General features: G+C 39.3%; 1 protein-coding gene across 5 annotated transcripts in view; it reads right to left on the bottom strand.

The window, feature by feature from the left end:
* Nucleotides 1-18,866, bottom strand: part of ADCY7 (adenylate cyclase 7) — a 60,284-nt gene that overhangs the window by 4,191 nt on the left and 37,227 nt on the right. For all 5 annotated transcript variants that reach the window (XM_054640881.2, XM_077184987.1, XM_077184988.1 and 2 more), the window contains 17 exons: nucleotides 18,412-18,539; nucleotides 18,036-18,194; nucleotides 14,441-14,573; nucleotides 12,984-13,169; nucleotides 11,674-11,717; nucleotides 11,028-11,108; nucleotides 10,045-10,117; nucleotides 9,154-9,251; nucleotides 8,442-8,526; nucleotides 6,741-6,878; nucleotides 5,548-5,610; nucleotides 4,878-4,916; nucleotides 3,501-3,658; nucleotides 2,277-2,358; nucleotides 1,555-1,710; nucleotides 742-888; nucleotides 194-301 (listed from right to left, as the gene is read on the bottom strand). In XM_054640881.2, coding sequence (XP_054496856.2) covers nucleotides 194-301; nucleotides 742-888; nucleotides 1,555-1,710; nucleotides 2,277-2,358; nucleotides 3,501-3,658; nucleotides 4,878-4,916; nucleotides 5,548-5,610; nucleotides 6,741-6,878; nucleotides 8,442-8,526; nucleotides 9,154-9,251; nucleotides 10,045-10,117; nucleotides 11,028-11,108; nucleotides 11,674-11,717; nucleotides 12,984-13,169; nucleotides 14,441-14,573; nucleotides 18,036-18,194; nucleotides 18,412-18,539 — 1,878 coding nt within the window. The remainder of the gene's footprint in view (nucleotides 1-193; nucleotides 302-741; nucleotides 889-1,554; nucleotides 1,711-2,276; nucleotides 2,359-3,500; nucleotides 3,659-4,877; nucleotides 4,917-5,547; nucleotides 5,611-6,740; nucleotides 6,879-8,441; nucleotides 8,527-9,153; nucleotides 9,252-10,044; nucleotides 10,118-11,027; nucleotides 11,109-11,673; nucleotides 11,718-12,983; nucleotides 13,170-14,440; nucleotides 14,574-18,035; nucleotides 18,195-18,411; nucleotides 18,540-18,866) is intronic.

The raw sequence follows: 18,866 nt of genomic DNA, 5'->3' as shown, positions 1-18,866 counted from the left end.
TTAATTCAGAAATAAAATAGAACTAGGAGATAAATAGTGAATTCAACAGGAGACAATACAATATTGTCATCTTTTTCCGCATTTCAGGAAGTCAGCACTCATGTATTACTTTTTCATATCATGTTACATTTTGTTACTTTGAACACACCTATGCACCCACAGAATACTGAAGGCAGATTCAGAGCCAACATACCTGGTTGTTCTCCTGGCCTGGTGTAACACTGAGACCAGCTGCTGCCATGTAAGTGCTTCCAATTGTTTTTATTTTTTCAACACCACTAAATTTAGGTTTTAACAAGAGCTGTTTGAATGGAAAGAAAACAAAAACTTCAGACTTTAATACCTCATTTCAGTGTAGTATTTAACCAGAAATCTTATACTGTCTACCATAAGCATTAAACATCTCTAGCAATACGATCACTCACATGAAGATTAGATAAAACACTGAGGATTAGTTTCACAGTCTTGCTCTACCCACTCACAGGAGAAATGAAAGCACTGAAGTCAGTGAAATAAAGTCCCTAAAGTCAGGACTTTCAAACCATACTTCTAATAGATTAGATGATGTACTTGAAAATCCCAACCAGATGAGAAAATACCTTTCAAGGTTGCAAGGCTGAAGTCAGAATATTAGTACAGCAAAAAAAAGGTTTTTCCCCCTCTAATGCTCACAGATCTAGTGAAACATTCATTTTGCAGTAAATATGTAATCCAGTGCATTTATGACAGAAGCTTAATTACCTCATCAAAATCAGCAATGATTTCATTTAACAGCCTCAAGCATTCCAAGCCTTCTTTATTGACATCACATTCAGTGTAAAACACCTTAAAATCTGGTACTGATGCAAACATGACACAGACACAGTCATAGGATTGATGGTACCAGTCCTAAAGGAAAGCAATAAACCCACACATTGTCAGCAGCCACATTCCCCCACAGCTACTCACACTCATGATACTTGTTTGTTACCAGTAATCAAATTACAGCTTTCCTATGAAGTCAACCACATCTCTTATTCTATCAGAAACATTAACAAAGTGGATTTTCCTAAGGAAAAGCTGAGATTCCTTAAAGATACCTTAAACATTTTCATCCACTTGGACACTGTCACTCTTCTGAGACACAGCATTGTTCTCTCTTATGACATGCTGGCAGAATGAGATTTCTTTAAAAAAAAGTCATTATCAATGAACTTTTCTCTGGGAGACACTATCTGCTCCTCAACTCATATCTCTAAAAACTATGACCTATCCTCTCTGGTAAAATACAGTCTTTGGAAAGCAGTAAATCTCATTTAAATATTTGCCAAACTTAAACTGTGTCCTGAAGCTGAACTACTAATTCCGAGAACAGATTTCAGGGACTGACACTAGAAGTTTTCATTTTTTTGAGGCTATCTGGTTAACAGGTTCTTGGGTTTACAAAGGTCTTGGAATACAAACAAGAGGCAAAGATTGCAGAAGTTTACAGTCTGTGTTATTTTTCACATCATGTGTACTATATATCACAGAAACCCAATTTGCTGTCCTTCACATAGGGGAAGCTCAACACACCTCATTTCGTTTTTCTCCAATGAAATATGCAGCAACATGTGCTGGAAGAACATTTTCCAGCAAAAGCCTGTTAACATTCTCCATAGTTTCAAATTGTTCATGTTCCTTTTTAAACTTATTCTTCCACAGACAATCCAGTCGACAGTAATAGTCAATCTGCAAAGAGAACAAATATGACAAATTAAATCCATAAAATAACTCACTGAAAAATATTAGGCAATTTTCTGAAGAAGGGTAGTAGCAATTTATTCAAGGCCTTTTGAGTCTATATAGTTAGATGAAAAATGTGCTTTGAGACCAAAGGTCAGAAAAATATGAAGCAGCCACTAAGACCAAATGTCACTTGATACCATCAGGTGTATTTGCCAAAATGACACTTTAGTAATATAATTATTTTCATCTTGAATTGCTATGTTGATTTAGAATGAATAATGGTATATAAATACAGATAGATCAAAACTGGAAGAACCAGGAAGTTCTCATGACTGTGATGCAAACACTGTTGAAAACTAGAAAAATGTTCCCATCCTTCCACAGTAAAAATTCTTTCATTACCAAAACCTAATTACATGTGTGTTATCTGCAAGACCAGAATACTAAAAGAAGACAAAAAATATATACTTATTAAAAGCACAATTTCAAGGAACAACACTTTTGCATTTTATTTAAATCAACTTGCTGCAAGTAAAGGAATTATACAGGATTGCATTTTAAATACATACCTGTTTTGCAAGTAAAACTAGGGTTATGTAAAACAGAACCAGATACAAATTAGTCATTATCCTTGGCTCTTTGATGAAAAACCTGAAAATAAGAAAGCAATACAAAGTCATCTGTATGCTTTAAGAAAATCAGCACACTGGAGGGTTGGGGTGGGAGGTGAGGGGAAGAGGGTGCCTGTCCAGACCTGCACCACAGGGTTCATTTGTGCCATTGGCTGGCTGGGGACAGGTCCTGTCCCAACAACCAGAAAGGGCTATCAGCCAGTCCAACACATGGAATGGTGCATTGCACATCACAGCACACTGGGTGTTGAAACCTTGTTCAGTAGCTGTTGTGAGATGCTGAGTGAGATGCTCAAGTAAACAGGGCTTTATCTTAATGGAGCCATCTTAATTTCCACCAGACTGAGTTTCAGCTCCCACCCCACACCACCCTACAAAAACACAGCCAACAAAACCTTAAGTAGTAAAAGAAACTTTCTTATTTGTGGAAGGAAAGACAATAACAAATTAAAAACCTGAATTCCTAAGACAAAGACAGCAGTTAAATTATATCTGTATCTGAATCACTGCTCATATTTCATAGTAAGATCAGTCTTACCACATCTATTACTTTTTACAAATGCAAATTAAATTCTCATCATATGAATGATTAAGTTCACTCAAGCTTTTTTAAGGTGTGCTGACAGCTTACAGCCCCTGCAAAATAAATTTATTCTAATCTTCAACTATGAGACTATGCTGAGGAATCTGAGAAAGACTTAAAAACTAACAGTAAAGCCTTTGCATGTGATTTCTCTTCAGTATTTTCAGTTTCTGCAATTGGATCAGGTAAACTGCTGTTATTTTTCACAGTACCAGTAAGAGTTCACCATCCTATTGACTACCAAGCTTGACCCTCAGACTTTTAGCTTTTCTTCATAACATAAGATCAACCTTAATATGACATAAATATTCTTCTCTCTAGTCTTTAATGTAATCCAAGGCTTCTAGGGATCTCAGAAGCCACATGACAGAATTTTTTCAGAGAACATATACTTTGTTTAAAAAGTATATGTAAAAAAAGGTGGCATGGTCAAATAGGATTTCCATGTTGTTAACTTTACAGAAAGGTTTGCAATGTCTGGCTTACATGATTTTGATATTTCAGTATTCCAGTAAGTGCACAAAAATCTAACACTTCCTTAAATGAAACATAAAAGGATGAGAAACTTTACAGTGCACCTGGTACTGTTGCCATAGTTGTCTTTGTGATGAAGGGTATTAAAAATGATGAGGTAGACAGTCACAGCAATGGACAGGAAGAGAACTTTGAGTTCGAAGCTCATTTGAAGAAATACCGAGCAGGCAATGAACCCCAGTATACAGCAGTAAGCATAATACTGTAAAGAGAAATGTAAAGGTAAAGAGCCTTTGCATTATTCAGAACTTATGTCTAAGAAATGTTCAAACCACAGCAAATTCTTTGAGCTCATGATCATTGCAATTAAAGCTTTGTTTTTAATGTCACTAAAAGGATGAACTTAATAATGATTTTCCTTTACTTTTATAATTTGTTATGGGTAAACAAAAATATTTAAACAAAAAAAAAATCAACGTAAGTAAGCAATGCCAAATAAAAACTGAAGTGTTGAGAATTTATCTTCTGAAGTTTATTAATTTAAGCAATTATTTATTTAAAGTTTGAGAGTAATCTAAAGTAGGTTCACAGTCCATAGAACCAGCAAATCCAGCACTCTAATCCTGTTCTGACTGTGCTTTCCCATTGTAACCTAGAGCAGATGCCCCATTCCCAGCTCCCACACCAGTAACACATGGAGGCTGTGCCTGGTTATCCAGCCTGGGACACAGCTCCTCAGAAGAGCTGTGATTGATGCTAAGAAGCATTACCAAGCTATGGCCACTGTCCCCTTGATGGAATTGCTGAGCCCTTTGCCAGGGGATCCCAGCTCAGGGAGAGTGTCCAAGGTCAGCCTGCAGCCGGCAGCACCAGGTGTGTGGTGCAGACAGGACTGCTGCCTGCAGCCACGGGCACAGCTGTCAGCTGCCTGCAAGCAGCTCCAAAATCACCTCAGCTTCTGCTCCTCAGTGCACAAAGCACAGTTTTCCCATCTGTAATAGCACAGGCCTACTACAGAACTGTGAGGTTCTTGGCCAAATAATTAACATTTCTACTGAAGTGAATGAAACCAGAACAATTTATGAAGCAACTCCTAATCAGAGCCCATATATTACACATTACCCCAACTCTGTCATCCTAAGAGAGGTCTGTCAGCCACTTAAGCCCTTTCACTCTGTAAAAACACTTTACTGGGACACTTGCAAGTACAGCTCTCATCTTCAGACTCCAACATTATCATCACCCTATTCTGCTGTTTTTTCCTTAAAGATTTAGACCTACTTCTCAGTCTGAAATCTCTAAAAACTGCAAAGCCATACTTTACTTAGCAAAACAACAGCAGCTAAATTATCTTGATTTCATGAACAATTTTTCTGCTGTCATATATCTAGAAAAGCTTCCTTTTATACAACAGAACCTGCCATTTGTCAGTAATGTACACCACATTCAAAGATCAGGCCTAAGATGCATTCACTACTTACAGTTTCCTCTATGCAGGAATGAGTTGTGTTTCCAAAACCCTGATACATACAAGAAAAAAAAAAATCACCAGGTGAGCACAATGTGCATTTCATTTGTGTAACTTATCATTTGTCATAAGCACCTGAATGAAAGGCTCCTCACACACCTTGCTGCACATAATTCAAAAACATATCCATCATCTAAAGAGGTGTCCAGGTGACAAAGGAGCATCCCAAACATTTGGATGAACTCAAAATAGAGCACTACTTTGGCATTAAAGATATAAAAAGTGAAACTCCCAGAAATAATACTTTTGTGTCACTAGTAAGTGCTGAATTTACCCTTACAGAAATGCTGGAGAACACCTTTCAAAGATGCTGAAAGACCAAAACTTCAGTTTTATACATGAATACTCCTGACTTCTGAAAATCCCCAAAGGATGCACAAGAAAGCTATATATAAAAATACAAAATATCCCTTAAAACTGCCTTGTGCCATGAGCAAGTCTTCATGTTCAATAGTTAAAAAAACCCAAAACCCTATCTTTATAAATAAAAAGAAAAAAATATAAAAATATTGCCATCCATCATGACATCATCCTACCCAATTCAGGATGTTCTATGATTCTATACCCACCATCCAAGACTCATTTCACTTCAATCTTAGAAATTAAGATGGTACTCTACTCACATAGGTGGTAGCATTCAGGTCATTTGATCCAGTAAAGTTGGCAGGTTTGTTCTTTTCAGTAGTCTTGATTTATTGGAGGGGAAGAAAAAAAAACACAAAGCAAAACAAATCAATAAAACCAGCATACAAACTAATGAGCAGGTAATCACTGATTTTTTCCCTATATATTTTACAAAGAGCGATGATCTGGTTGTCTTTTCAGTGCTACTGAATAAATTTTGAAATACAATTGCATCCCATGTAGTTGTACTAAACATATATGCACACACAAGCTGCAAGAAGGTTAAAATTTACTTATTTTCTAATTGGGGGTAAAGGTTTACATTATGGCTATGTTAATTTGGCAGCTATCTGGCACAAACATGTGGTTTTGTCTCACCCCCCAGTTTCACAGCTGCTGTTCCTGTTTTCTTTCAGTCTGTCTCTGGTGGTGTTCACATGACACCACTATGAGTCAATTCAAGGACCTAAGCCAGCAAAAAATACCCTATGAAAGAAAATTAAGCATTTTCTGCAGTATTGCTCTCAGAAGGAACTCCCCATGGAATCAGAAGAATGGCAAGGCAAAGGAACACATGGGATCAGGACACCAGTTTTAGTAGTTAACTATCAGTTTAGTGGAACTGTTAACACACAGAGCTTGTCTTAATAAAAAAAAAGGACAGTTGTTCAAATGTACATGCCCTGGGTGCAATGTAATATTCAAACTAAATTCAAAAGACAGATGCCATTTCCACTTTACTCCAGCAGTACCTATCCCCAATGCCTTGGCTTTTAGAAGAGAGCCAGGCTATATTCTTCCCTCCCTCACCCACATACTACCAGTGAGTGCAAATACCACAGTGAACTGCTTAAAGTGCTGCCTGCCACTGCCAAACATTTCAAACCACATTAAAACAGGAAAACATCTTAGTGAGGAGGGTTACAATCAAGAGCTGTTATAAGTGCTGTCTTGAAAACCAGAAAAGTTTGTAGAACTGAAGCCTATCAAGCGTACTTCCAGTTCCACAAACTAGGAGCTTTTATTTTAATGCTTTTACTTGACATCAGGCACTATTCCCTGTGCAAATCAACTCAGCTGTAAGTCAGGCATTAGAAAAAGCAGCAAAATCCGGTACTTGATGAAAAGAAAGCAGGAAGTTACTTCAACTGTGGATTTTACAATAAGTTCATCAATTAATGTGACTACTTACCAAGTTAAAAATGGCTATAGTCAGCAAGGCAGCTATAGTGATGACTGCTAGAGGCAGCCTAAGCAAAGGCATTGTTTCCACCTTTTCTGAGACAGCACACAGATGGCGCAGGGGAGGCCATTGGTCTGAGCAGCACTTCTGTAAACACAATTAATTCATTTCAGTAACAGATAACACTTTGATACAGGGGAAGAAATATTTCTAAAAATAAAGTTGACCTTTTTTTCTGCAGGAGAGTGTCAAGAGCCTTCACTGGAATTCTAATTGAGAATCTCCTTATTCTGATTCAATGTCTAACACCTTTCCCCAGCTGAAAATAGAGACAATGCTTCCTTTCTTCAAAGGGGTTAGGTGCTAAAATTTTCTGAATTTGTGCTTTAAAAATACAGAATTATGATCTGTTTGAAAGTTCTAGAGAAAAGTTAATAAAAATGCAGTAAAAATTCTGTGGGTTTTTTTTTAGTCATAGAGTTATAATATTTGGAACTAAATTTTCAGATTAATAAATTGAAACCAACTCTGGACAGCCCCCATTCTTGCCATCCCTATGTCCTCTAATTGTTGCCATAGACAAAAAAAAAACCACTAAAGCATATAATTGTAATGACTTCAAGCATTAATTATTCCATTATTTGGCGACACCAAAACACTCCAAGCATAAAACTCAAGTCTTATGTAATTCCACTCCTGGAATTTTCTGTTTTCTCCATGTGTTTCTACCCATGTAGAAAAAACACATGAATGCATATACACACACCTGTCTCTCTCTACAGACATATATGCAAAAATCCATGTTTATACATAAATACCATACATACATAAAATCCATAAATCTGTCTGACCATACAATTAAATGAGTCGTAAATCTTTATCCCATGTCCTGAGTGCAATTTTCTCTTATTTTTTTCTTTCCCCTTCACACAGCTTGACCATGGCTCTGAAGAGATTCTCTTTCCCTGGAGAGCTCCATCCCTCACTGGGTGCTGCAGTGCAGTGCTGCTGCACGTCCCTGCTCTGGCACAGTGCAGGTTTGATGAGCACAAGGAACATTCTAGAATCCCTTCTCTAAAATCCCTTTCCTCTTCCCACATTGCCCCCAGGCAGTTCTTGAGCTGAGAAGGACTTTATTTTTTTTCCACTCTGTATCATTGAACCCTGTCACTATGGGCTCTCTCTGTCACTATATATTTTTAAACAGTAATTGCATGTGTTTAATAATGCAAAGAAAAAGGAACTACAAGTGCAAAGTGTCTCAATTGATGTAATGGCGAATTTGGAATTCTCACAGCCATGAAATTGTTGCCAATAAATTATTCATATGTTTGCAATTTTCATTACACTTCATAAATTATTATGAAAACTGATCTTCTGTTCCAACTTATTTCAATATTGTTTCCAGAATAGAGAATAACACTATTTACAACCAAAATTACTATTAATGACAAACATAAAAATACATTTTAGAAAACCAACCCCATGTCCTCCCTCCTACCCTCTTGCACTCAAATAATTCTGAATTACTGTGAGAATTTTCAGACATGAAAATCTGTTTCAGGCAATGGAATCTTCTGGTAACCTGAGGCTCAAGGCTCCTGTAGCTCCTATTGAAATTACTAAAATTTCATCAGTCTAAAAGACAGACCAAGTTGCTGAAATATATCCACTTTAGAAAACAGGAAGTGTTTTTTAAAGTAAACTTACCAGACATTTCTCAGCAAAGCACACAAACAAAATAAGTGCAATGATGATGGCAACAACTCCAAAGGAAATTCCCAGTTCTGCAGTTCTAAACAGAAGAAGAAAGCACTAAAAAAACCAAGTTTAAATATGGTTTTTCTTCAAATAGCACTGAATAACAGTAACATCACACAGGTTACGGTTGCTCTGTTGCACAATCTCTGCTTTAAGAGATTCTGCTCTGATGGCCTGAGCCACTGCCCTGTGCATAAACCACATGGAAACTGCACTGCAACAGCCATGGAAAACAAAGGTGCCATACACTTCAGAATTATCCATCCTCTGCTTTCCTGGAGCTGTGACTAGCAGCTCAAAGCTGCCTCCTTGTAGCTCTACAGAAAAGGATCACTGAGCACAGTTTAACCAGCTAAATCCCATTTTCCTACTGCTCAATGCCCTTACAGCCAACTGTTCTTACAAAATAGTATTTCTTAACTGACCCCCTCCCTGCGTGTACTAAGCAAACAAAATATTAAAGAAATATTTTTATTTTATTTTCATACTAATATCTTGGCTCTTATGCCAACAACATGAATGCAATCCCTTATCATGGGGTAAATGAATGTATATTTCTTAAATTTAACCCCTCAGGAACTCCAAAAAGTTCCATGCACATGAGGTTCACTTTGGCTGTTGGTTAATTTGAATTATAAATAATTAAAATACCAGCACTTACTTTGGCATGATAAGCATCTGGATCACAAATATACAGAGGAACACAAAACTGGCACACGCAAAGTAACTCTTGAGTTTCAGAATAGGAATGGTGCGGTACTGAAACAGAGAGAACAAAGCATCAGGGCCATTTCAGGGGTGTTTCTTCTTAGTTCTATTACATTCTTGTGATGACACATATATACAAGTTTATACTGTATTATTAAAAATATACTAAAGCAGAACAAAAGAAGACCATCACAAAAAAAACCCAATCACTTGAACATCATTCAAGGAAACAGCCCAGGCCAAAGGATAATTTCCAAATTTCCAAGCTAGGCAGTATGTAAAACAGCTCTCCACAGATGCCCATGGTCAAAATCCTTTTCCTCAGGAAAGGACATACACAGAAGTAAACCTAAAGTGTATGTACAGACCCACACCAGTAACTACATCCACAGCACAGTACATTGAACAGCAGTTATTCAAACATAAAAACTACACTGCACCTAACAAATATCAGCATTATATCTACAATGGAACAGCCACAGCAAACAAAGTGTTTTCATTATGGATTCAGAAATCTTTTTTTTTCCTTTCCTTCTTTAAATCTTATTACTTTTGAGGGAAGTCGTTTATATAAAAAAATTATCGAACTCCCACTAACTCCCTTATAGCAAGAATTTGACCACAGATTAGGGACAATCTTACTTAAGCTCAGAATGTTCATTCTCAAGGAACACTGACCAGTTCAAACACTCCTGAAATCTGCTTTCCATTAGTTACCAGAAACCCCTGAGGATGTGCAGTCACCTCCAGAATCCAGTTTCAGAATGAAAAATTTCAAACATATTCTTATGCTGCTCCAAAGGGCAAATCAAAGACCAGAAAGGATTATTTTGTTCTTACCAACCTCTTTTTCAAGACCAGGTTCTGCAAAGATCAGTGAGAATCCACAGAAGTCATCTGACCTGCCACACCAGGGACTGCAGCCAGAGAAAGACAGGGGTCACCAGGAGCACACAGGGCCAGGGCCAGGACACAAAATCATCCTGCACCTGAGACCCACAGCCACTCCCAACACACTGATGCTGCTGCAAGGTCTTTATGCTTCATAGCAAAACAAAGCAGTAAAAACATAACATTTTTACTCATCTGACAGGCAGATCCACAACACTCATGGACAGCAACATCTGCCTAAGCTAGATGAAAAATGTAGCTCCAAACCTTTCTGAAGGCTAAAGAATAGGAAAGTGTAACAGCAGATGTTAGAGAGGGCTCACAGCCTCCAAAAAAAATCCCCCAAATAATGTCAGACTCCTATTAGGAATACCCGAGGTACAGCATTCCTAGAATTTAGATGGAAGGAAGAGTTTTTCTTCAATTCAGTGTTTGAGGAATTTGTTAGGAATGTAAATATTGCATTTTAAATTAAAAAAAAAAAAAAAAAACAGAAAAAAAGAAAACTCAAACCATCACCACTGCCTGTGTTAGTCTGCTTTTAAATGCAAATGCACTGCCAAAGGAATTACCTGCCCCTGACAGACCGTTTGCCTTCAGTGGACCAGACACTAAAGCAACTTTATTACCCCCAACACTGTTTTGACTTTATACATAGTTTTTTGTTCAGAACAGCACCCCATCTCATGACACTTCTTGTTTTAATAAAGAAGACTTTGAACAGCAAGACTAATCACTGGCTTCTTGCTAAATAATGCAGTAACACTTTCATATTCAAATCAAAAATAAACCAGAAACTAAATAAAAACAAAGACCAGAAAAAGGGCAAGACAAAAATCCTGATAACTTTATACATATATTTTATATCTAGGGTTAAATTGAGAATGCAGGGTAATCTCAAGGAAAAGATGAAGAATAAATGAAAGTACTGCATACGTAGTTGAACTGAGGCCTTCAATGGTTGACATCATTTCATCATAAATATCTTCTTCTATCCTTCCCTTCTGAGATGAATTTCTGAGGATGAAAAGAAGTCTGTGTGACAAATGCTACTCAGTAACAAGTAATGGGTACAGAGCACACTTTATCACCACACACTGGGGCAAGCCTCCAGGGAAAAGTTAAACCAGAATGCTCCAAACTGATTAAAAAACACACCTATAAGGACTTTACTAAGCATTTCTCTAGTTACCCAAATCATGCATTTTTCAAGACAGCATTTTGACAAACTGAGGGAATGATCCACAAGTGAAAATCAGCTTCTCATTTACCTCAGTGCTATGGGTACCATTGATAATTCTTATCACACTGTAATACAAATTTGCTTGCTGCAACCCAGCAAGCAAAATGGAATTTGAATGACTGGGAGGGACAGTAAGACAAGAATCTCCTTTTAGAGTCTGCTAACAATAACAAACATGAGCTGAGAAATCTTCCAAAGGCCAAAGCGTTAGCTTAACCTTTCTAAGGCAGGACTACCATACACACAGTGATTAATCAACCAAATGATCAGATCCTTACAGCACACTGAACTGCAAGAGGAGCACAGGACCACAAAAAAGAGAAAAGGTACTTGACAAACCTATCAGAAGTTCTCTGGCGCCCAGTAGAACACAAAGGTATTTCCTAAATAAAACAGGAATTCAGAATAAGTTACACATTCTTTGATTAGCAAACAACTATGGGAAACAAGCATCAAGAAACTGCCAAAACCATTTTTATTCAGAAATAAAAGAAATCAAGAACCATTCTCAAACAGAAATGTTTCTAAAAACCAATCCTTTCCAGCAACGTTTTCTGCTTGAACAAGTGAGAAATATTTTCTGACAAAAAAGATCGTTAGATCTTCCCTCTCATTTTTCTCTACACACCAAAGTAATTAAGCAAGCACCAGAAAAAGCAAGCAGACTGGAAACCACTTCCACACATCTGAATGGATGCTTAAATTAAAATTTACTACAGCTGTGGCTCCAGGACCACACCTGACAGCATGCACATCTCCTGCTTCCAATTTTCAGAAAGGGAAGATGGAAGGAAAAATTCGTTTTCTTATTTTTTAAAATCTTAAAAATACAAAGAATTCTTGATCTTAAAAATTCTTTACTGATAAAATCCAGTTGCCAGGAAAGCATGTGGAGGGACTACTTATTTTCTATACATTTCAATTAAGGATCGAGTGCATCTATCTGGTTTTTTTTTACAAAACCACATGCACCAGGCAGGACCTCAAGATGGAAAAAATAATAGGGAAAATAGATAGTTTTGCTTTGAGGATATACTATGATGAGGATATACTATGATTATAGTATGCTAGAGAGACTGGCAGTGTGAGAATGGGGAAGGTCTGACAGAAGGAGAAAGTCAGAAAGTCTGCCTTTTCTGACTGAAACAATCCAAGGAAAAGGCAACACAGCAACAACAGCAATGCACTTCTGAGGAGAGCAGCCAGTATTTCTCTGTACCTATTCACACTTCCCCTTAAATGTTATTTCACTCAGTATCTCAAATCATGTATTTCCACATAAGGTATGAGTAATAGCTTTCCATATAATTTCCCAACAAGAGGCTGGAGGGAGTTCATAAAATAGCATTTCTTAAGTTCTACTTTCTCATTGTTCATCTTCCCATGCTTTTCTCACTTTCCTTTGGCACAGAGGGTTAGACACTGTCCTACAGCCCATTAGCTCAGGGCTGGGAAAAGCCCAACTCCAGAATGGAAGCTGGCACTGTGCAGCACTGCTGCCTAACTACAGAGAGCAAGGCACAGCTCCCTCTCAGCTGGGTGCACTGCACACCAAGGGTCACAGCAGCCACGCAGCCACCACAGGCAGGTGTGCAGCGGCACTGGAGCAGTTTGAGCCGCAGGCTGCCCATGACCCCAGCATCACTGACCTTCCTGCGGCGGCATTGCGAGCCCGAGCAGTCGCTGCTGACGCTCTCGCGGTGGCTCAGGTGCGCGAAGGGCCGCGCCGCCCCCCAGGACTCCAGGTACCGCGTCATGCGCACCGAGGCGCGCATCTTCAGCCCGTCGTTCACCCGCGCTTTGGGGACGTGGCTGTTTGACAGGCATTGCTTGGACTAGCAGAAAGAAAACACGCGCATGGACAAAACAGAAATTCAGGCAAGTTACAAAATACTGAAGCTCTGTAGTAGTTTGAGTAAGATTACACAAATCTAGCCGTTTTGTAGGGCTCTGGACACATCAGCAACATGTCAGCCAACCTCAACTCCTTTATCTCGTTTAATTAAGGTGAGCTAAAGCAAATCACAGCACACACAAAATGAATTGACTCAGCTGCCTTCACCAGACTTGGCTTGCAACACTGCAACAAACTCCACGTTTATGTAGAGTGATGCAAGGGCTCACAGGATCTTAGGAACAGATACAGTTCCCTTGCAGTCAGCACTACAGCAGGGAAAAAAGGTGCCAAACTCCTGAGCTGCTGGGGTGTATCAAAACAGTGGTTAGAAGATCCCACAAATTGCAGACTCCACATTAGATTATATCTGTGTCACAGGTGCTGAGTCAGGAAGTACAGACAGTGTGTACAGCAATACCCTTGCAGAACTACAGGATAAACCAAGACATCAATGACTGATAATTCTCTAACATTTCACAAGTATCTTCAAGGGAGCAGAGACCATTATAATATTCATAGGTCCTCATTCTGAGAATATGTGCTGTGTGCAGCTAGAGGGGGACTGCAGTATTGACAAATATAACCAAGATAAGATTGAGTTCTTGCTAATTAAAAGTGGCTCTATGCTGTTCCTTCCTGTAGAGCTCAGAAAGGAAAGAAGTTCCTCATCTGCATTCTTTTTTCATTTGAAACATTTTACTCATCAACCACAAGCCAATTGCAAATAGCAATAATCCAGGTGTTTGTAGTTAGCAAGCTCTAAGGGAGCAACCCACAGTTGCTAACTTCACACCCTGAATAGAAGGTGAATCTTCCTTTTCAGATAGGGAGGAAGATGTTTGATGCTATTTTACAGGGAATATTTTAGCTGGAAGTGGCCACATAGTACAGGTATTCTTTCATTCCTCGTCTATTGACCTGGGTTTTTGAGACACTTCACACAAATACATAGTCAAATATGTGGTTTTACTCTAAGTGGGTCACATACGAGGTTTCAGCATAACACTTATTACCTTCAATGTAATAGGCATGTCATAAAAATGCAGGATGTGCTTTCATATCTGAACTCCCGAATCCAAGCTACTCAGGTGACTCACACCATGCTCTAATTCTGCTCCTGAATGAAGAAGCTGTATGCACCACAGAAACCTATGTACTTATGTGTGTATACGCTTGAATAAATATATATGTTTAAAAACAAATACATACCCTTGGATCAACCACTAAGTAGGTTTTGATATTCATGGATTCAAGGTAAGGATCCCTCAGGTGTCCATTCCCTTCTTCTACTTCATAAGCCTTGCCTAGGTGATTTAATGTTGCTTCAGTGATGTGCACACGGCTGAGAACGGGAGAAAGAACAAGAGACCCAAACACTCACAGAAAGGTCACATTAAGCATTTCATTTACATTTCAATGGCCCCTGCTGACATTTCTGCTTTTCAGACATCCCCTGCTTTGGCAGCCAACTGAAAAATCCTGCCAGTACTTAAAATTATATTTGCAATCTTTTACTATAGTACATCATTCATAGCAAGTGTCCTTAAAAACACTTCCCATAATGAAATAGTATTGGTATAAAATTAAATTGGAATAAGCAGGGAAGTAAATGAAACAAGAAGAAATGTGATCAAAGGAGATCTGATGACTCACAGGACAGGCAGGCTCACAGGCAGGTTGTGAGAGCTGCAGGGAAAACTCAGGAACAGAACAGAAGCAAGGATTGCTTTGTGCTAGAAATGCATGAGAGTCGGGGGAGACACAGAGTCTGGGAAAAGAAAACTGGGGAAGGTTTTGTGTTAACTCTAAGGAGAATTCTGAAAGTCTGCCTTTTCTGACTGAAACAATCCAAGGAAAAGTCAACACAGCAACAACAGCAAAGCACTTCTGAGGAGAGCAGCCAGTATTTCTCTGTACCTATTCACACTTCCCCTTAAATGTTATTTCACTCAGTATCTCAAATCATGTATTTCCACATAAGGTATGAGTAATAGCTTTCCATATAATTTCCCAACAAGAGGCTGGAGGGAGTTCATAAAATAGCATTTCTTAAGTTCTACTTTCTCATTGTTCATCTGCCCATGCTTTTCTCACTTTCCTTTGGCACAGAGGGATTAGACACTGTCCTACAGCCCATTAGCTCAGGGCTGGGAAAAGCCCAACTCCAGAATGGAAACTGGCACTGTGCAGCACTGCTGCCTACCTACAGAGAGCAAGGGAATCACTCCTCCATCCACCTCTCCTTCCTAAAGCTGGACATAGGTTTGCATGAAGGTAATGTGTCCAAGACCTGAAAACTACTGGCTGTAGCTTCTAAGGAGGAATAAAAACTGCCTCAGTACTTTTGAAGCCAACAGTAAGAGCTGAATTGCAGAGGGTGACTGCTTTTATCTGTTTACTAGTAATTTTCCTCAAAAAAATGTTTAATTGTTACTTTGACTACATACTTTTGCAATTAAGTGAACCTTCAAATCTGAAATTTTAAAGCATAATTTCCTTCCACAGAGGCTGGGGCATTCTGGGTGATGTCTGTGGCCTGAGCCTTAAAACACAGCCATGTGCTGCAGCAAGTTTGCTGTGCTTTTCCCTTTCCTCCAAAAAGCAGCACATTTGTTCACTGCCCACCATTTTGCATTTTACCAAGCTTCCTCTCCCCTCTCCCTCAAAGCACACACTGCGTAGGACATTTCTGATCTTACTGCAAACTTCTCTTCCAGTTAGGTGCCAGTGATCTCTCAGCAGTTACTAATTGCTCCCTGGGTTCCAGGACAAGCACATCACCAAGAGCTGCTCTCCCAGGCAAGCTGGAGCACGCACTGCTGCCCTTGCTGTGCCAGGACAGAACACCCAGCACGCTGTGCCCAGCTTCCCATGCTGACAGCAGAATAACACGTGCTGAGCTTCCAGGCATTTACACATCAGAGAGAATTGGCAATAAATGCATTTTTAGTTTTGGTTTTATGCTACTCCTTTCTGCTTTAGTAGTGTATTACACTGTTATGAATGTAAGTAATTTTTTAAATCACAAGGAAGATGAACAAGGTTACTCTGACACTGGACAGAAAATACTTTGAAAGCTAGAAGCTTTCCTGCATCCCTTCAAAAGTCTTTAGAATTCCTTCATTCACAGAAACTCAAAATATATATGCTTCCTATTTTAAACAAAACCTCTGGCTGGCTCCTAATGGCAAAACTGCTTCCAAAGGAGCAGGACTAGCTGACATTGGACCGAGGAATCCCCAAAAAACAATTCCTTGCAGAGTAGGAAAATAATACAGCGTAACACTTGCATAGTGAATAATACCCCTTCCACCCTGTCAGGCTCAGTCTTCCACAAGTGGAAGGTGTTTCCCCTGGCCAGTTTTGAAACAGAAGATAATGAGTACTACACAGCTATAGGTAGAGGAAGTAATAAGGAAAATGTTTCCGGATCAGCATGACAAACTAAACCAGCTTAATTCCTTACCAGCTTATCAACTATAAACCTGACAACCATACAGGAATAATCAGAGCTTTCAAGATTAGGCAGAGGTCCTAAACATGACTAACAAAGTGTGAGTTTGTGCCATATTCAGAGTCATGCTGTTTGTTTTACCAACAAAAGAAACTTTACAACTCTGTGTTCTTGTTTAATCACACTGAATCAACACATTAAACCCTTCAGCCTGGATGGCAGTGTAACTGTTAACCAAGCTCCAGGTAGTTTTCTTTCTGTTTCAGTGACCAATGCAACAAAGTATTTTGATATTCATAACCTCTTATCACTTAATAAACCACTTTAATTTTTAAGTCACAAGCATATACCTAAAAGCTGTCTGAGGTACAGAAGTAATAAGAAAAGCTATAATGTCACTGGTTAGAAACACTTACTAAAAGAAACCAATTGGCACAGACTACCACGACACAAAAAAAAAAAAAAAACATGCTCTGATTTGGGAATGAAAAAAGAAAAAGTCCTATAACGGCCTTTGTTAGTGTAAATTACCAAAATAAGAAAGACAAAAAAGAGGGTTTCTTAGATTGTTTCTAATCCTTAAATTTTACTTAGAAAACAGGAAAATAATGTACTTTCCTAAACAAAGAAAATGCAAATGGTGGTGGTTTTGAAAAACATTTATATTTGTTCTGTTCAATGAGTGTCTTAAAAAGGCTACAGGAGACCAACCTCAGCCCTAATCCTTGTATCACTGAGCAGCAGCACATGGCAAATTATATCCCTGCTCAGCCTCAATCCTCCCATTCAGCACCACTCCCTTCCCTTCCTTCTGCCCATGGCAAATGCACAACAAACAACAGCTCCAGACTCTCCTTGCTGGGGTACTCCCCATCAGGGTGCATTTTAATTTCTGAGTTGCTTATGAGGTTTGAGTGGTGAATATAGAGCTGACATAAATCAAGTGGAGCTGATCGATGCATTAGCAGAAACACTGGGTAAAGACAGCTTGGCCTTGTTGACCTAAGGAGCCCAACTGTGCTCTGACTAAACTCACAAACGTAGAATTACCCCTGTGTACAGCATGGATTAACTAAGTCAACATAATGCACATGTTTCTCCCATGAAGGGAAGGTCAAGAAGCAACCTCTTGCCCAAGAATAGAATCTTATTGCTCGCTGAAAACGCAATCAGAAAACGCGAACATTTTACAGCTCTGCTAAGCACACATCTGTTCTATTTCCACCACCCCAGGTGAGGAAGTGACAGAGCCGGGGCCGTGCCAGCCCGGCACGGAGGGGACTCAGCCCCGGCCCCGCACGGAGGGGGGACAGCCCCGGCCCCGGCCCCGCACGGAGGGCTCTCGCTCACCCCGGCACTCCGGCAGACTCCATGCGGTTGGCAAGGGACACGTCGTGTGACCACACGTCGTACTGCCACTTCCTGAGGCCGATGACCCCGCACAGCACGTTCCCGGAGTGGATCCCGACCCTCATGTTGATGTCCACGCCTGTGGCTTCTCTCACCTGCCTGGGGAGGCATCGGGGGTTAGAGCAGACTTGACATTTCATCTCCTCCTCCGGTCTCATCATACACTTGGGGCAAAACTTATGATCAGAACTATGCAACTACAGCTAATAAACACACTTGGAATGTTGACAAGAAAACGAAATACTTAATTCAATATCTCAAATCTCAATAACTGCGCGGTATCTATATTTTAAACAGCCTTCTGTGTAACACTTACTTTATTGCTTCACACATGTCGAGCCCCATTTTAACACAGTTCCTGGCATGAACGGGTAAGGACACAGGCAGGCCTGACACACAGTAGTAACAGTCTCCCAGGATTTTTATTCTCATGCATTCATTCTCCTGTAAAATTACACCAAACATTTTTAACGGGAAAAAATTAACTCCAAAGGTTCTGGTTTCAGAAAGTCAGGCTTTGCTAACTCCTTGTTGAAACAAAGCTTACTTCTTCTGCCCTACATCTGAATGCCTGGACATTTCTCACTGGAGAGAACAAAAATGACCACTTCAAGCATTTCTGAAATAAAACCATCTTGTTAGTTTCTTGCCTTTTTCTTGAAACTGTGTGAAATTGAAAAATCTATAAATAAGACACCATCTAAAAGATGAAATCTACTTATCTTTTAATCTTCGTCTGAATTATCAGCAATTTTCCCTCTACTTTTACAC

This window comes from Agelaius phoeniceus, chromosome 12 (genome assembly GCF_051311805.1).
Source record: "Agelaius phoeniceus isolate bAgePho1 chromosome 12, bAgePho1.hap1, whole genome shotgun sequence".
NCBI lineage: Eukaryota > Metazoa > Chordata > Aves > Passeriformes > Icteridae > Agelaius > Agelaius phoeniceus.
The sequence above is the reverse complement of the archived record's forward strand: the minus strand, read 5'-3'. Positions and strand labels throughout refer to the sequence as shown.